This window comes from Oryctolagus cuniculus, chromosome 6 (genome assembly GCF_051225735.1).
Source record: "Oryctolagus cuniculus isolate XC-2025 breed Fujian yellow rabbit chromosome 6, ASM5122573v1, whole genome shotgun sequence".
Taxonomy (NCBI): domain Eukaryota; kingdom Metazoa; phylum Chordata; class Mammalia; order Lagomorpha; family Leporidae; genus Oryctolagus; species Oryctolagus cuniculus.
In genome coordinates, this window is record NC_142872.1 from 157,980,341 (window position 1) to 157,997,863 (window position 17,523).

The 17,523-nt window shown below is 45.2% G+C and overlaps 1 protein-coding gene across 3 annotated transcripts in view; it reads left to right on the plus strand.

Moving 5' to 3' along the window:
- The first annotated feature begins 445 nt into the window (after window positions 1–445).
- The window catches only part of EFR3A (EFR3 homolog A), a 116,234-nt gene continuing 99,156 nt past the window's right edge, over window positions 446–17,523 (plus strand). Inside the window, exon 1 of one of the 3 annotated variants that reach the window (XM_051844031.3) lies at window positions 446–685. In XM_051844031.3, coding sequence (XP_051699991.3) covers window positions 676–685 — 10 coding nt within the window. In that variant the 5' untranslated portion in view covers window positions 446–675. Of the gene's footprint in view, window positions 892–17,523 lie in introns of all 3 variants that reach the window. The other 2 variants (XM_051844033.3, XM_089335715.1) reach the window with 2 other exon arrangements.

A 17,523-nucleotide genomic window follows, 5' to 3' on the forward strand; every position in this document is an offset into this window, starting at 1 on the left:
CGAGGTCACCCGGGCGCGTTCACATCTCTGCAGCTCGCACTCGCGGCACGCTCAGCTCGATGCCCGTGAGGACACCGCGGAGCCCTGCCCGGGTCGCTGCGAAAGTCGCCGGGGAGCGGGAGGAAACCGCACAGGCCCGGCTGCAAGGGACCTCCCGGTCTCGGGGAAGGCGGACTGCACCGCGCGCCGCCAAAGGGCTTAGAGACACAAGTCTTTGCCCTCGAGGCCGCCGTGCTCACACTCACAGAGGGGCCCGCCCCGAGTACGGGTGGATAAAAACGAGGGCCGCGTAAGCCACCAGGACTAGAAAGTAAGAGGAAGCGCGCAGCCCTGCCCGCAGACTACCCGGTGCCCGCAGCCACCCCGCGACACCCGCTCCCAGCCCGGGCGCTTCCGCCCCCGGGGGCGGAGCCGGACGGCGGCGGCGTGCTGACGTCACGCGCGTGGGCACGCCCAGCGCGTCGTCCGGCGCGGAGCGGGGCCGCCGCGGGCCCCCTGTCGCTGGCTTCGTCGCGGGAGCTGCGGTGTCCGCGTCCGTTCGCTCCGCTCTTGCCTCCTCGCCCTTCGCCTGGTCTGCGCCTCCGCGGCCCGGCGCCGGCCGTCATGACGCCGTCGGCGCGGCCTGCGCGGCCCCGCTGAGCCTCGGAGCGGCGGCGAGCGCGGCTCGGGGTCACCATGCCTACGCGTGAGTGGCCGCCCGGGGCCGGGCCGGACGGGGGGCGTTGGGAGGCTGCGGGCCCGTTGGGCGCTCCAGGGCTGGGCCGTGCGCCCGGGTCGGCCGGGGGAAGCGGGAGGTGCTGCGCAGACCCAGGAAATGCCGGCGAGCGACTGAGTTAGTTTCGTTTCGGGTCAGGCGTCCCGCCCGGCGGCGGCTTTGCGCCCGTTGCACAGGTGGGGAAACTGAGGCCCAAGCGTTCGAGGGTCCTGCTTGGGACGCGCGGCTGGCTTGTCGGCAGGGCTGATGGTAGCCCGGCGCTGCCCGGAGCCCGTGCCACGGCGGCGCGGCAGAAAGCTGCCCCCGGCGTCATCGCCCTGTCACCTCAGGGGCCAGGCGTACCCGGGGCGCCGCGGGACCCTCGCCGACCCCGACACGTCCGGGTGGTGAGCAGGTGCCCCTTGAGGGTACTGTGCAGCGCAGGTGCTGAATGAGGCCGGCGAGCCGCCCGCTTCAGAGTCCCCCGGGCGGGCAGCGGTTGTAGAAAGGCCGGTGCGGGTGTCCCCCGCCCCGAACTCGGGATCGCAGGTTGTCCCCGACGCGGAGGTAAAGCGTGAGAGTCCCCGGGTGTTGGAGGCGGTGTGGACCAGCGCCAGTGCCACAGTGCTGCGGGTGCTGGCTGGCTGATGGTGCGGTGACCCTGACCCCAGCGGCCCGCAGGATTCTTTCTCAATGCGCGCTCCGGACTGTAGAAAATGTTACTTCTTAGACTGCAGAGCTCACTCCTCGTTTTGTTTCTGTAGACATAGGAAACAGTGGAAAAACTGAATTTCCAGGTCAGTGTCTGATGCAGGTTTTGTCTAGCGAATGGGTCCAGGGGGCTGAGGTCCTGGTATTAGAGGGGTTCCCTTACCCGGTGGCACGTTTTTAGGTAACCTGGATGTCGCTTTTAAGTTCTTATTCATGAGCGGGTGGATTTTGCTCTTCTTCGTTCCATGGTGTTGGGTGTTCTTTGCTCTCCTTGGTGGAATTTGTACCCAGTGTATACGTCTGAGTTGATGTTTCTGTTGCATTCCTCTAATCTCCGCAGTGTCGCTTGCCGTGGTGATTCTCACGATGGCCAGTGCGCGATTTCTAGGTTCACGTTCACTGTATTCAGTAAATGCCATGTGGTCATCTTAACTCTGAGGAAGCCAAGGGGAGGGGGTTGAACACCTGTTCTGCAAAGCCGAGGCTTCCAGTGTAATTTGATGGTAAAATGCCAGTCGGCACCCGGTGAAATGTAGCACATTGTTAGATTCTAGAGCAGAGGCCAGGAGCCTTTTTTTTTCTGCCAAGGGCTGTTTGGATATTTATAACATCACCCAGGGACCATCCAAAATTATCAACTAAAAGTTGGCCTCCTATAGATGTAATGAATTTTGAGTCCTGCCTGCGGTTGCCTGGACAGAGCCAGACCAAATGATTTCACAGGCCTCCCACAGCCCGCGGGCCAGGTGTTCCCCACCCTGTTCTAGAATAATCTAGCTTCATTGAGTGAGTATAGGAAACTCGCTCCTGTTAGAATGTTTGATTTACTCTGCAAAAATCGGTTTAGGTGAACCGCTGGTGTAATTTGCATAGGTAAGAATGCAGATTTCACTCCTTGGCCGCAGGGAAGTGAAATGTTTGTTTTACCACTGCTGATAGTTGTTATGGTACATTTTCTTTTTAAAATAAATTTATTTATTTTTCATTTAATTTGAAAACCAAAGAGACAGAAACAGAGAAATCTATAGTTCATTCTCCCAAAGCCCATAACAGCCAGGGCTGGGCCAGGCCAAAGGCAGGAGTCCAGAACTTAGCCCTGGTGGCCCACATGGGCTGTAGGGACCCAAGCACTTAAGCCATCATCTGTTGCTTTCCGGTGTGCAGGTCGGCAGGAAACTGGAATCAGGACAGGACTTGAATGGGCACTCCAGTATGGGATACAGGCATCCCAGCTTGTGTCTTAACTGCTGCACCAAATGCCTGTCCTTGTCATGGTACATTTTCAATGTTGGAATAAAAGTGTTCTGCCGAGGGGGGTACCAGTATGAAGGGAGTAATATTTACCTTTCCTGTGATGGTCAGAGCTCCTGGGGTAGTGCAGTGAGCAGTAGTGCTTCTTAGATCCCTTGTGTGCAGTGAATTTCCAACATGTTAAGCATCTAAGCCGAGACAGCAAAAGTTTGTTACTTTAGGCTTGCTTTTAGGAAGAAAATCTGTTCAAATAAGCTAAATGGTTTTCTGTCTCTGTCTCTCTCACTGTGTGTGTGTGGTGTGTGTGTGTGAAAAACGTGAGAGGCTCACTTACAAACTCTGCCAGTTAATTCTAAAGAATTTTAGCTCAATAAATGATATGCTCTTCTGTAAAATCAAAAGGTTGGGAATGATCTCTCTGGTCTCTCAGACTCCAGAATTCTGAAAGCAGCCCTTGCTGTAGGTCAGGCTGGGCAACCTTTTGTCTGCCAAGGGCCATTTGTATATGTGTAACATCATTCAAGGCCATACACCATTATCAACTTACAGATTTAGCGTGCTATAGATATATTATATTTTGAGTTCCTCCTGTGGTTGCCTTGGCAAGGCCAGACCAAATGATTGGGTAGACCTTACTTGGCCCATAGGCTGGATGGAACCACCCCTGTGCCGAGTCATAGAATTATTCTACTGTTGCTGTTTTAATGCTCATTTGAAATACTGGTAGACAGTCTTTGAGACCAGTTGATAAATAAAATCCAGCCAGATGTGGTTTACCTTACTGGCTGAACACTTGTGTGTCTTGTGAGTGTTAGCAGCTGCTTCACAGAGTAATTTTGGAGATCCGTATTCTCTGAGAACACAGCTTGCTGGAAGGTCGCTCACAGGGAGCTGCTGAGACACAGGAACGATTCTGTGGCCCTTCACCCTGTAGTTTGAAAGTCATTAGGCACAGATTTCAAGACTCACTGAATGATCTTTTCAAAGCAACAGACCTATAATTTGATGCTTCATTTTTCTGAAAGCCTTTATTTCATTCTCTGTTCGCAGAACCTTTAAGGGGGACTTTGGTTTCAAAGGTTTTCAAACTCTGAAGCGGTGTTTAAATTGGAAAGAATATTCAGGCTTCTTAATCCTGTCATTTTATTTTGCTGACACTTCTTTGAGTTTTGGTGATTTCTGTAAGGTAAAGTGTGGAGTTGAATCAGGATTCAAACAAACATGGCCCCTGTAATCAGTAACTATAATATAGTGACCACACATAACCTCCCCTCCCCTGCATTGAGGTGTTGTTTTTTTTTTTTTTTCCTTGAATTTCATTAAGACAGGTATAGTTTGGTTAAAATTTAGATGAAATTTTTCTGTGAACTTACAACAGAGTTTAACATTTTTGCTTCCATGTTTTCACAATTGTCTGGGAGGGAGGCTGTGGATTTTACAAGTGTGCTAAGTTAGATTCCTGGTTAAATAGGCACAAACTTAAACTTTTTAAGTGAACTACTAATATAAAAGGGGTTCTTGTAGCTCTGAGAATCTGCCTCAGAACAGGTCCAGCATAATGTTCTCTTTTTAAAAAAGATTTATTATTTATTTGGAAGGGAGAGTGACACACACGGAGAGAGATCCATCCTTCCTCATTCGCCGGTTCACTCCTCAAATGGCCACGATGAAGGCAGGAGCCCAGAGCTCCATCTGTGTGGGTGGCCGGGATCCAAGTACCTGGGCCATTCTCTGCTGCTTTCCCAGGTACATTAGCATGGCGCTGGATCAGAGGCAGATTAGTTGGGACTCAAACTGGCACTCCAATAATCACTTGGTAGATTAGCCTGCTGCATCACAGCGCTGACCCCAAAGTGTGCTCTTTTATTATAATCTGAAAGGTTAGAATAAATATGTTAGGGAAAACCAAAATTCCCAACTATTATTTGCTATTAAACCAAGCTTTCAGGAATTATGTGTAGTTAATGCTTTCTTTCCTCATTTAGTTATTGGCATTGATATCTGAATATATTTGTTTGAATATGGTAACGTAGTCATTCCATGTTTGGTTTTTCCTTGGATGAGACAAATTATTTTTAACTTATTTTTCAATCTGCTCTTGTCTCATAAAGAGAAGTACAGAATGAACTGTGGCATGAAGGATGGCTGCTGGTTCATGTGTTTCCTTTTAAATACCTGCAAACTTGACCTAGTCAATCATGTTACTGGCTTTTGAGCATTTTGTGTTCATTTATTCACACTTGTTCATTTATTCATATTCTTATTCTTTTCTCCTTTTCTTCATTTTCTTTCTCTCCTCCTTTTTCTGTCTTCTCTCACACAGCACCTTTGTATCCAAAGTTGTAGCTGAAGACTTCTTTCTCACTGTGACCTTTGGTTTGACCTGCTTTGGTTGCTGTCAGGATCTCATCTTTCAATCTGTCCTGCTTATGAGACCTAGGGCTGCATTAAAGATTTTGTAGGTGGCAGGAGAGAAGGCCAGAGAGGAGATGGGAGCTATATTTAAAGGGCTTTATATGCCATGCAAAGAAGCAATTAATTTGCCTGAAAGTGTTTAAACCATCATTGTCATAGTGACTTTTTTACAGGCATATTATAATAATTTCCTACTTACTGCTTAATTTAAAAAAGAAAAGATAGGTTTATTTATTTTAAAGGCGGAGTTAGACCCCCTGCCCACACACACACACACAGAGGGAGAGAGGGAGATCTATCTTCCATCTACTGGTTCACTCCCCAAATGGCCACAATACCTGGGGCTGGGCCCCGCTGAAGCTAGGAGCCAGGAACTCTATTTGGGTCCCCGTGTGGGTGTCAGAGGCCTAAGTACTTGATCCATCTTCTTTCCTAGGCACCTCAGCAGTGAGCTGGATAGGAAGTGGAACAACTGGGACTTGAACTGGTATCTATATGGGATGCAGGTGTCCCATGTGGTGGCTTAACCAGCTGTGCCACAGTGCTGGCCCCCTGATTACTTTAAAGGACTTCCTGTTTTTAGTAATAGGAATTAAGTATTGAGTAGTGGTTCCACAGCATACCGGTTTGTGCTTAAGTGAATTATCATTGAGGGAGACTGGATTTGACCTGTTTCATGGATGGAGCAAATAGGGTCAGGAAAGGGAAGTGACGTGCCTAATGACAGTCTGTGGTAGAGCTGGGATTAGAACTAGATATACCTGACTTCCAAATTTTGATTCTTTTTTCTTTCTGCACTGCTCTGAGCCAGGCAGGAGTTGAGTCACATCCTATCAGTTTGTTTTAATACTGTCACCTTTGCCTAGCACTGTGACTGGTTACATAACAGGTGCTTGATAAATGTTGAAGAAATGAATGATTGAATCCTGTTGGAGTCAGAGTTATTCTATGATACCCTCCCATAACCTGAAATAATTTTTTTCATATAAAGTGTTATAAAAGTGTTACAGTTCATGATTAGGTTCTTAGCAGACCTGCCTGTAACATTTTTGAGATCTGAGAAAATAATGCAAATGGAGGCCTTCAAACCAAAGTCTAAGTCAGAGTTTTTCAACCTTTGCATTGTTAATGTCTTAGACCAGAAAGATTTTGTTTGGGGAGCAGCTAGGGACTGTCCTATGCATTGTGGGATGTTTGGCAGCATCCTTGGCCTCTACTCACTAGAAGCTAATAATAACCAAGTTTTCTCTGCCCCAGAAGTTGTTAGAACCAAAACTGTTTCCAGACATTGCCGGTTGTCCCCAGGGGACAGAACTGTACCTGGCTGAGAATCCCTGTTTGAAATATTTAAATATGTAGATTAAGTTGTACCCACAGCCTGGCCTGTTTAACCATCTGGGTTCCCTGCAGCCTGTTCCCCAGGGATTGCCATCTCAACCCAGATGTGCAAGCAGCCTGCAGTCCTGGTCTAGGGTGCAGGGATCTCTCTGCTGGGGCAAGGCAGTGTCTTTCCTGACCCTGCCTGGGACTGACCCTGTCAGGCAGGTTCCTGTGGGAGCCTGGGTGGCAGCTTCCCCTCCCTCGATACCCTCACATATCCATTTGAGGATTTCCAGACAGTTCCTAAGCACCTCCCCAAAATACACTGTCTGAGTAGCTAGACAGATGGGAGAGTGAGCCCAGGTTTATTTTGGGAGCCCTGTCTGCCTAGACTCCCATTTTGGGTAATTTGGAATGGGTAACTTAAACCAAAAACTGCTGCAGCTATCTTTCTCTGGTTTTCCAGGTCAGTGATTTTCACTGTAACAGCTTTGTCCCCTGCCTTACCCACATACCCTTATAAAGGAAATAATCCTTTTTGTTCTGGGAGGCACAGGCCCTTTTATAATTCTTAGGATGAAATCACATGTTACCCATTACATGGCTTGAATCTGGTATGGAATAATTCAGTTATCATATACAGTTTCTGTAGTAGTGGGATGGCTTGCAGTAGACTTTGATTCTGTGTGGCTGTCATGTTGTCCTTTTTGCATACTTATTACTGCTCTGTACCTTCAGATACTAGATAGTGTGATTCTATCTTTTGTTAAAGAAGGAGTCATTCCTTTTCATTGTACCTCTGAATTATATAGTTTATTATTTTATTTGAAAGGCAGAATTGCATGGGGGCGGGGGGGGGGGAGACAGAGAGAGAGAGAGAGAGAGATGGGGATGGATCTTCCATCCTCTGGTTCACTCCTCAAATGGCTGCAACGGCTTGAGCTGAGCTGATCCAAAGGCAGGAGCCAGGAGCTTCCTCCAGGTCTCCCACATAGGTGCAGGGGTTTAAGCACTTGGAGCATCTTCTGCATTCTCAGGCCATAGCAGAGAGCTGAATTAGAAGTAGAGAATCCAGGATTCGAACTGGCGTCCATATGGGATGCCAGCACTGCAGACAGCAGCTTTTCCTGATAAGCCACAGTGCCAACCCTTATGTGGTGTTTCTGTATGAACACCAGTTCCATCTCAAACTCTGTGTGTTAGGAACTGTCTTCACTGTGGAAACCTCTTTGTAGGAAGTAAGTTTGCCTTTATCCTCTGGTGGTGGTAGGAAGGATTTTGTTGGTATCCCTAAAGGAAATGGAGTCCCAGACAGTCTCAGAAATAGAGAATCCCAAAGGCCCTCAGCTGTTCCAGGAAGGCATGAATTAGAAGATAGGACATGAGTGTTTGTGTAGGTTAAGAAGCCTACAATATATGTGTCAAGTGGACCCTGTTGAAAATTGGGAAAAGCCTTGATTATTCTTCTCCAGAAAAATGCAAATTCTCCCACAAAGTTTTGTATATAATTTCAAGTGGTATAAAGGCACACTGAGATGCATCCTTTGGAAAAACAAAGCAGACCATTCTTTGTTAGGTGCATCATGCCATCCTAAGGACTTTTTCCTACATTTCTGTTTTTTCCTCTTTTAAAAATGTATTATTTAGGGACTGACGTGGCATAGTGGGTAAAGCTGCTGCCTGTGACACCGGAATCCCATAGGGGTGTTGATTAGAGTCCCAGCTGTTCCATTTCCAGTGGAGCTCCCTGCTAAATGCACCTGGGAAAGCAGCGGAGGGTGAACCAAGTGTTTAGGCTGCTGTACCCAGATGGGAGACCCAGAAGAGACACCTGGCTTCAGATCAGCTTAGTTCTGGCCATTTCAGCCATTTGGGGAATGAACCCTCACTAACTCTACCTTTCAAATAAATAAATAAATCTCTTTTTTTTTTAAAGTGTTATTTATTGGAGAGGCAGAGAGAGCACTTCCATCAGCTGTTTCACATCCCAAATGCCTGCAGCTGCCTTTCCTCCCCAAGTCAGGAGCCAGAATGCAGTCCAGGTCTCCCATGTGGGTGGGTGCAGGAGCCCAGTCACTGAGCTTCACTTCCGTCTCCCAGGGAAGGAAGTTGGAGTCAGGAGCTGGAACTGGGCATTGAACTCTGGCACTCTGATGAAAGACTCTGGGTGACTTAACTGCTGGGCTAAACACCCGCCCCAGTCTCCTAATTTGTTTACATGCTTTTCTTTTTGTTTTACTGTCTTAATCTTCTCTGTTAGCATACCAGAATCTTTCTAATTATTATGTAGATGAATGTTTAGTATGGCTTTTCTAAAATCAGTATCTGTGAAGAGATTTAATTTAAGAATTGTAAAATCATAAGAGAAGGAACTATATAGAGAGAAAGGTGAAATAGAATTTTGAAACCAAAAAAAGAATTTTAGTCCGATCATTATGAAACTGTGGCAGCTCAAGTATGCCATTAAGCTGGGTAATGATAACAGAATGCAGGTCACAGGGATACTCAGTGGGCATGCTCACATTCTACCTCCAGGGGTGATAGGGATATTGGGGAGCAGCGTTATGAAACTCCTGACTAACAGTTTGAACAAGGATTCAGAAGTGATATCAAATAGAAAATAATAGTATTTACAGTATTTGTACAAATCCAATAACAAAACACCAGTCCTATGTTATTGCCCACTTATGCTTATTATAAAAAACAGTACAATGATTGAGAAAGATTTTAGAGAAATCAATTTTAGTTATAAAAAAGTACTGATTAAAAGCTGAAATAATGGGGCCAGTGCTGTGGTATGGTGGGTAAAGCTGCCGCCTGCAGCACTGGCATCCCAAATAGGTGCCAGTTCAAGTCCCAGCTGCTCCACTTCCAATCACGCTCCCTGCCAATGGCCTGGGAAAGCTGCAGAAAATGGCCCAAGTGTTTGGGCCCCTGCACCCACGTGGGGGACCCAGATGAAGCTCTTGGCTTCAGCCTGGAGCAGCCCTGGTTGTTGTGGCCATTTGGGGAATGAACCAGTAGATGGAAAATCTCTTTCTGTCTCTCTGCAACTCTGCCTTTCAAATAAATAAATGCTTTTTTTTTTTTTTTTTTTTTTTTTTTTTAAAGCTGAAATAATGTTTGCGCTATCAGATTACCAGAGTAACACTGAGAGAGAGAGAGGTCTTCCATACACTGGTTCACTCCCCAAATGGCTGCCAGTGCCAGAGCTGAGCCATCTGAAGCCAGGAGCCAGGAGCTTCTTCTGGGTCTCCCACCTGGGTGCAAGGGCTCAAGGATCTGGGCCATCTTCAGCTGCTCTCCCAGGCTCATTGGTAGGGAGCTGGATTGGAAGTGAAGCATCTGAGACTCGAACCAGTTCCCATATGGGATTCTCGCCCTTCAAGCTGGGGCTTTAACCTGCTGTGCCACAGCACTGGCCCCTGGTGATGTGTTTTCTTTCTTTTTTTTCTTTTTTTACAGGCAGAGTGGACAGTGAGAGAGAGAGAGACAGTAAGGTCTTCCTTTGCCGTTGGTTCATCCTCCAATGGCCGCCGCGGCCGGCGCACTGTGACCGGCGCACCACGCTGATCCGATGGCAGGAGCCAGGTGCTTCTCCTGGTCTCCCATGGGGTGCAGGGCCCAAGCACTTGGGCCATCCTCCACTGCCCTCCCTGGCCACAGCAGAGAGCTGGCCTGGAAGAGGGGCAACCAGGACAGAATCTGGCACCCCGACTGGGACTAGAACCTGGTGGGTATGCCGGCGCCACTAGGTGGAGGATTAGCGTGTTGAGCCGCGGCGCCGGCCTGGTGATGTGTTTTCAACTGCTCTGATAGTATTTATGCCTCCGGCCCAGTAATTTCAGTTTTGGGGATCTGTTCTCAAGAAAGTGATCAAAAGCAGATTGAATTTATATTTCTGCATCAAGATGTCTGTCATAGTACTATTTATAAAATTGTCAAGGCCTAGAAACATACCAGTAATGGAGAAGTGATGCAAATTGACATAAAACAATCTGACAACAAAATATCTTGCAACTATTAAAAATGTTACTTGTTGGTGCCTGCATTGTGGCATAGAGGGTTAGGACTCTGCCTGTGGTGTTGGCATCCCATATGGGCCCCAGTTCTAGTCCTGGCTGCTCTACTTCTGATCCAGCTTTGCTATGGCCTGGGAAAGCCGTAGATGGCGGCCCAGGCCCTTGGGACCCTGCGTTTGCATGGAAGACCCAGAAGAAGATCCTGGCCACAGGGTTGAGATCACCGCAGCTCATGCTGTTGCAGCCATCAGGGAAGTGACCCAGTGGATGGAAGACCTCTCCTTCTCTCTCTGTCTCTACCTCTCTGTAACTCTGACTTTCAATAAATAAATAAATCTTAAAAAAAAAAGAAGCTAACTGATCAGTGTTTGTTGCTTATACTGGCTTAGGAAAACAGAGCATTTGCTCTTTGATTGTTGTCATATGTGAGGAAATCTAAAATTCAGTGAATGAGTAATGGTTGATGGGTTATGTTGCTCCTGAATAGGAAGTAAAATACTTTTTTCTTCTCATTTATATATTTTTAAAAGAGGATTAATTTCTGACTTACTCTGTAGTAGTTTCAATCATGAAAACCTGAAAAGTTCAGATGACTCATTAGGTAGGAGTTCAGTTTGTTGGTAGTTTGTAGGTTATTTTTGGAATGATCATACATTGTAGAGTGAATACAATTCTAGGAAAGTATGATTACAAAATGAATATTGGCAATCTCTCCTATGATTAATATGTCAAACCTGTCAAAATTCTCTCAGTTCTTGAAATGAGCTAGCTCTTGAGTACATTCTAAAGCAAGCAGAAGCTAATACTAATTTTCTTATCTCCATGTTGTAACATTTTTCCTTTTACATATTTATTGATTTGTAAATGGATTTTATTATATAGCTTGATTCTAGTTTCATGAAAGAAAGAATCACACTAATCAGGTTCTTTGTTGTACTTTTGGATCAAGAATTAGCTTTTTCTTTTTAAATTTTTTAAAAGATTCATTTATTTATTTGAAAGGCCGAGTTATAGAGAGGGGGAGACAGAGAGAGAGACATATCTTACATCCGCTGTTTACTCCCCAAATGGCCACAACAGCCAGGGTTGGGCGAAATCAGGAGCCAGGGGCTTTTTCTGGGTCACCCACGTGGGTGTAGGGCCCAAGCACTCAGATCATCTTTCATTTCTTTCCCAGGCACATTAGCTGGAAGCTGGATTGGAAGTGGAGCAGCTGGGACTCGAACTGGCCTCCATATGGGATGCTGGCATTGCAGGAGGCAGCTTAACCCACTGCACCACAGTGCTAGCCCCAAGAATTTGCTTTTTCTAAAATTAGTTATTAAAGCTTTTGCACTGTAGTCTTAAAGAGATCTATCTTTCTAAGTGCCACTTTTTTTTTTTTAATTTTTAGTTGGTGAGTTATTCAACTGTACCTCCCCCCCCCCCTTTTTTTTTTTAAATTAAACTCCAGGGTATTTCTCCTGCAGTTTTCTGGAGAATGCTAAGTGTTCTTCATACTCCTGCTATTTAATAGACTTTTTTTTTTTTGAACAGCTGTCTTGGCTTCCAAGTTTGCTTCCAAGTTCTCTGTGCTGTGGTTGCAGTTAACTGCAAATGGAGCACGATCCTGCTGAGCTGAAACAGTGAGATGTGAGGTGTCTGAGTTTGAGATTGTCACCCCCTGGGATCTCAGAAGTTACTGTGCCTGGCCACAGGACCAGCATGGACGTTGAAAGGAGGGGCCTATGTGATATCTGAGTTAGACTGAGTTATTTCAGGAACTCCATTAAAAGCATGATATTAGCTGTTTGATCCACTAAATGGAAAAAGTATAGAGATATTAGATGCCATAGAAATTTATATAAGTGTGCTTGAGAGGTAAAATGCTTTATGAACATCAGCATGTTGTCAGAACAAGATAGTTGCTTCTCACATTAACATCGCAGCATCTGCAACTGCTGCTTCCCGGACATCTGCAGGGGGAGGGCACTCTGGGCAAGTACCTAACCACTAGGATTCCGAGGCCAAGTTCCCATGGCTTCTCCCGTTCTCTTAGCTGGCCTAGACCATGTGAGTTTCAGGGGTCCAGTTTCTTCTGCACTTTACAGCTCAGATTAGCAGCAGGTTTGAGTGGCTTATCTGCTCCATGCTGCCTTTCCCCTTGGTTCCATCTGGATTCTTTGCGTGGTCTTCCAGGGATGGCGTACTTTTGGGAGGCTGTCCCAAGTGTATCTTACTGTACCAGCTTCAAGAAAATGATGTCAGTTCTATTTAAAGTATTTTCACAAGACCTCCTTGCCCTGGCACAGGATCTTTATTGTCTGTTCCTGGGGATTCCTTGTTGTTCTTGGCCCACGATGGAGGGTGGCACAGGGAATCTCGACCCTCTTTTAGAGCAGTGTTTTCAGAACGCCTGCCATGGAGGTATCGTAAGGACTGTTGTGTGGAAGGGGTGCTGAAATCACTGAGCAGTGGGCCCTCTGCCTGAACCAGCTTCAGCTGGAGTAGTCTGGTGTTTGTGGGGTTCTGCGTTTGATTTCAATAGGGAAATCATGTGGTTGCTTTTTTTTTTTTTAACTTCTATTTAATGAATATAAATTTCCAAAGTACGGCTTATGGATTACAATGCCCCCCCACCCCATAACGTCCCTCCCACCCGCAACCCTCCCCTTTCCCACTCCCTCTCCCCTTCCATTCATCATGTGGTTGCTTTTTAAAGGTTTGAAGTCTTAGACATTAGAGTGTGTCCTCTGACAAGAGCTTAAGGTGTTTTAAAATCAGAAGCTTAGAACTGTGAGGCAAAACCCAGAGCCATCTAGCTGATGAGGTCTCATCTGTTCTGCTCTAGTGATAGCATTGGGGACTTTATAATCTCTGTGTAGTCAGTCCAGTCACAGACACTGTCAGTGTGCTTTCGGAATCATAGATGTTCTTTCCGCTTCTCTTGTCTTGTAGCATTTCTCTTGGGGGCTCATCCATTTGGCAGATAGTTTAGTGCCTACGTTTGCAGGGCATAGCGTGGTGGATAATGCAGAGTTGAAAAAAGCAGTCCTTAATTTCAAAAAGTGTATCCTGTTTATGGAGGAGTATAAAGCTGGCTGTATTACAGAGAAGGAAATGGCAATTTTCATGAGAATGGGAATGTAGGAATCACGAGAGAAATTGCACCATTGATTGGAAGAGGAGGGCAAGTGGAAGATAAGTGGAAGGTAACTATATAAGTCTGAGTGCTTTAAAAATATTACAGAAATAGTGATCTAGAAATGCTGGGTGTGTGAGGTGAGTGGACAGGCAGGCAGTTGAAATGAGACTTCAGTGCAGGGGAACGTGAAGACTGTAACCCTCTTTGATGTGTGTGTGTATGTGTTCATATATATTTATATGTGTATAAATTTGCTAACTTTGTCTTTAGCATTCTTTGTTGAATCCTTCCTCTGTGTCATTTATTATGCTAAACAATGAGGATACAGTGGTATCTTCACACTAGACACAGACCTATGGACATCATTATGGATATCTTCCTTGGTCTCATGAAGCGTAGTCTAGTGGGAGACAAAATAATTAGACTGACCAACCAGGGAACTTTATGAGGGTCTATACTGTTTGTTTTACTATTGTATACATAGCTTTTGGTACAGTGCCTGGTCCATGGTACATAGTCATATTTATAAAGTGACTTAAAGAAATATAATGGATATTACTAAGAGAGACAACAGGTCGCTGTGGAAAAATTAAGTAAGGTTGAAGGGAGAACAGTTAGAGCTTATTAAAGTATGTGAGTCAGAGTGGTGGGCTTTGGACTTGGTAGAGGTAGTGGGAAGGAGTGCAGTGGACATATCTGAACACTGCCGAGGAAGCATGGTTGATAGGATTAGTTGCAAGAAGAGATTGAGGGAGAAGGAGTCAGTTTCTGTTAGGTTTCTGGCTTTATCATTTGGGCGAGTTGCTCTGGTTTGATTCAGTGACTTTTCGGAGAAAGAGCAGTTTGGGAGAATTGAAAATAGATGATGAGTCCATTTTAGAATATGAGTGTAGGGTGCTTTACAGGCATTCGGAAAACATTTGTAGGGATACCAATGAATCAGATTACTAAAGGTAAGATTATAAAGGGAGTTAAGAGGCTGAGGGCGTATTCTTTAGGAACATGATCATTTTGGTATGGAATGAGAGAGGAACCTGAGGGAGCAGATGGGGCAGGTTTTAACCAAATGACTGTTGTAACAAGTATTTTATGAGTTATATAAGACACACATAGCAGTCTGTTTGTTTATGATATCATTTGGACATTCCAGAATGGAAAGAAGAAAAAAAAAAGCAGGACAGTCTCTTACAGTTTGATCTGATGCTATGAAGTGTTAGGAAATTTTTTTTAAGGTTTGGAATTTAAAGAGAATCATCATATCTTACCCATGGTATGTACTAACCTATACTGTGTCCTTAACTCTCTTGTCACTGCTTAACTTTGTTGTTGCTTGACAGTTCTTAAGAGCTTGTCGGATTATAATTGGGTAAGAGGATGTAAACTGTTAATTGCACAGTTTGCAAGTAAAAACCTCCACATATGTATTCTAAAATAGATCATATAGAACTCAAGAGTTTATCATTTGTTTGAGCCTCATTATAATGTATGTTTATAAAAAAGAGCTGAATGATTTGCTGGCAGCGGATACAGTGCTTATGGAAAGTTCCTGGGGAACTGCTTTATTTCAAACAAAGAACTCAGGGGGCATTTAGAGAATTGAGCTGTCGCCTGAGAGCATCTGTCAGCAGTTTGCACTTTGAGTTTCCAGTAATATCCACCCCCTCTCCCTCCACGCAGCCTTCCTCCCACATTATACAACTCTTGCCTCGTTCCCTGTCTGCTCATTTCTGTGGGTTTATTTGAAATAATACAGTAAACAGGCTCTTCTCTCTGTTCTGCAGTATGGAAATATTGCTGTTCTCTTGAGCCTGCCCTGCTAGGGTATAGCAACGTGCTGATTAAAGACTTTGAGATTTTAATATCCCCTTTACAGTGGCTCAGAGAACATTAGGGAAGATTGAGTGTTAATGTGGCTTGGATGTGGCACTTCTACCCAGAATGGCAGTTGACTTACCCGTTATTAATATTTTTCATCTAAAATTGTACTATAATTCAACTTTACTGAACACTTTGAGTATCTTCATAGAGATGAGATAATTTTTTGTTCATCCTTTTAATTTTCAGCAAAAGCTAAGTTCATTTTTACAGTTGCAGTAATAAAATGGATACTAAACATGTATATAGATTTTTAGATTATTTCTTTTCATTTAATGCCACAGAAAATTGGCTTGTTTTCTGTGCATCAGTAGTAATAACTCGTAACCTTTTAACTTGAGGTAATTCAGTTACTAATACATTGAAATCTTATAATAACATCAAGTTTTTGGTTTATGATCTATTTAAAAATATTGACCAGGGGCCAGCGCTGTCATGTAGTGGGTAAAGCCGCCGCCTGCAGTGCTGGCATCCCATTTGGGCTCTGGTTCAAGTCTCAGTTGCTCCACTTCCAATCCAGCTCTCTGCTGTGGCCTGGGAAAGCAGTAGAGGATGGCCCAAGTCCTTGGGCCCCTGCACCCATGAGGGAGACTTGGAGAAAGCTCCTGACTTCTAATCAGCACAGTTCCGGCCGTTGTGGCCAGTTGGGGAGTGAACCAGCAGATGGAGTATGTCTCTCTGTCTCTCTCTTTCTCTCTGCCTCTCCTTTTCTCTCTGTGTAACTTTGACTTTCAAGTAAATAAATAAATCTTTAAAAAAAATTGACTAGAAAAGTATTTGATTACCTTTTTAGAGTTATTAACATAAAATCAACACTTTATGAAATAGTGACTTGTAGTCTATGTTTATGATAAATTAAAATAAGATGTGAAAATTTAAAGAGATCTTATTAGGCTTTTGACTTTGTGTTACCAAAATCTCAACGTATGAAGTAAATACAAAAATGTTGAGAACTTCTCTGTGTTGGAAATTTTGGGAGAATTCATCAAGCATTGAAACTTGAAGGTATAAATTATTAATTTTTTTATTTATTTGAAATGCAGAATGACAGGAAGAAGGACAGAGAGAGAGAGAGAGAGATTGAGAGAGAGGGAGAGGGGTATCTCCCAGCTGGGCCAGGCCAAAGCCCCATGGCAGGGACCCAGCTACTTGAGCTGTCACCTGATGCTTCCTAGGGTGTCTGCATTAGCAAGAAGCTGGAATTGGGATGGGAGCTAGAGCTTGAATCCTAGCATGTAGGCATCCAAGCAGCCTCTTAACTACTATGCTAAATGCCTGCTCCAGTAATTCATTTTTTTTTAATGTTTTAAAGATTTATTTATTTATTTAAAAGGCAGAGTTAGAGGGAAGAAGGGAGGGAGAGGTCTTCCATCTGCTGGTTCACTCTCCAAATGACTGCAGTGGCTGAGCTGGGCCAACCTGAAGCCAGGAGCCAGGAGCTTCTGCTGGGTCTCCCACACAGGTGCAGGGACCCAAGCACTTGGCCATCTTCTGCTTTCCCAGGCCATAGCAGAGAGGTGGATTGGAAGAGGAGCAGCCAGGACTCAAACCAGCAACCATATGAAACTCCGGTGCACTTCCCAGATGGCTACAATGGCCAGAGCTGGGCCAGGCCGAAGCCAGGAGCTCCTTCTGAGTCTTTCACATGTGCACAGGGTCCCAAACACTTGAGCCATCTGCTGCTGCTCTCCCAGGCGCATTATCAAGGAGCTGGATTGGAAGTGGAGCAGCCAGGACAGAAATCACTGCCCCGATGGGATGCTGGCGTCTCAGGCAGCAGCTTAAGCCGCTGTGCCACAGGGCTGGCTCATTATTAAGTCTTACATTTTGCTATTTTCAAATTTGAATAGGTAAATTATTTAAAATATATTTCCTGTTTTAGTTGTACAGTTAGAGTGCTGTCTGCCTATTTAGTTACTGTCTAAAAATTTAAATCATCTCAGTTCAAATGGAAATCTTTTTTTTTTTTTTTTTTTTTGACAGGCAGAGTGGACAGTGAGAGAGACAGAGAGAAAGGTCTTCCTTTGCCGTTGGTTCACCCTCCAATGGCCGCCGTGGCTGGTGCGCTGCAGCTGGCGCACCACGCTGATCCGATGGCAGGAGCCAGGTGC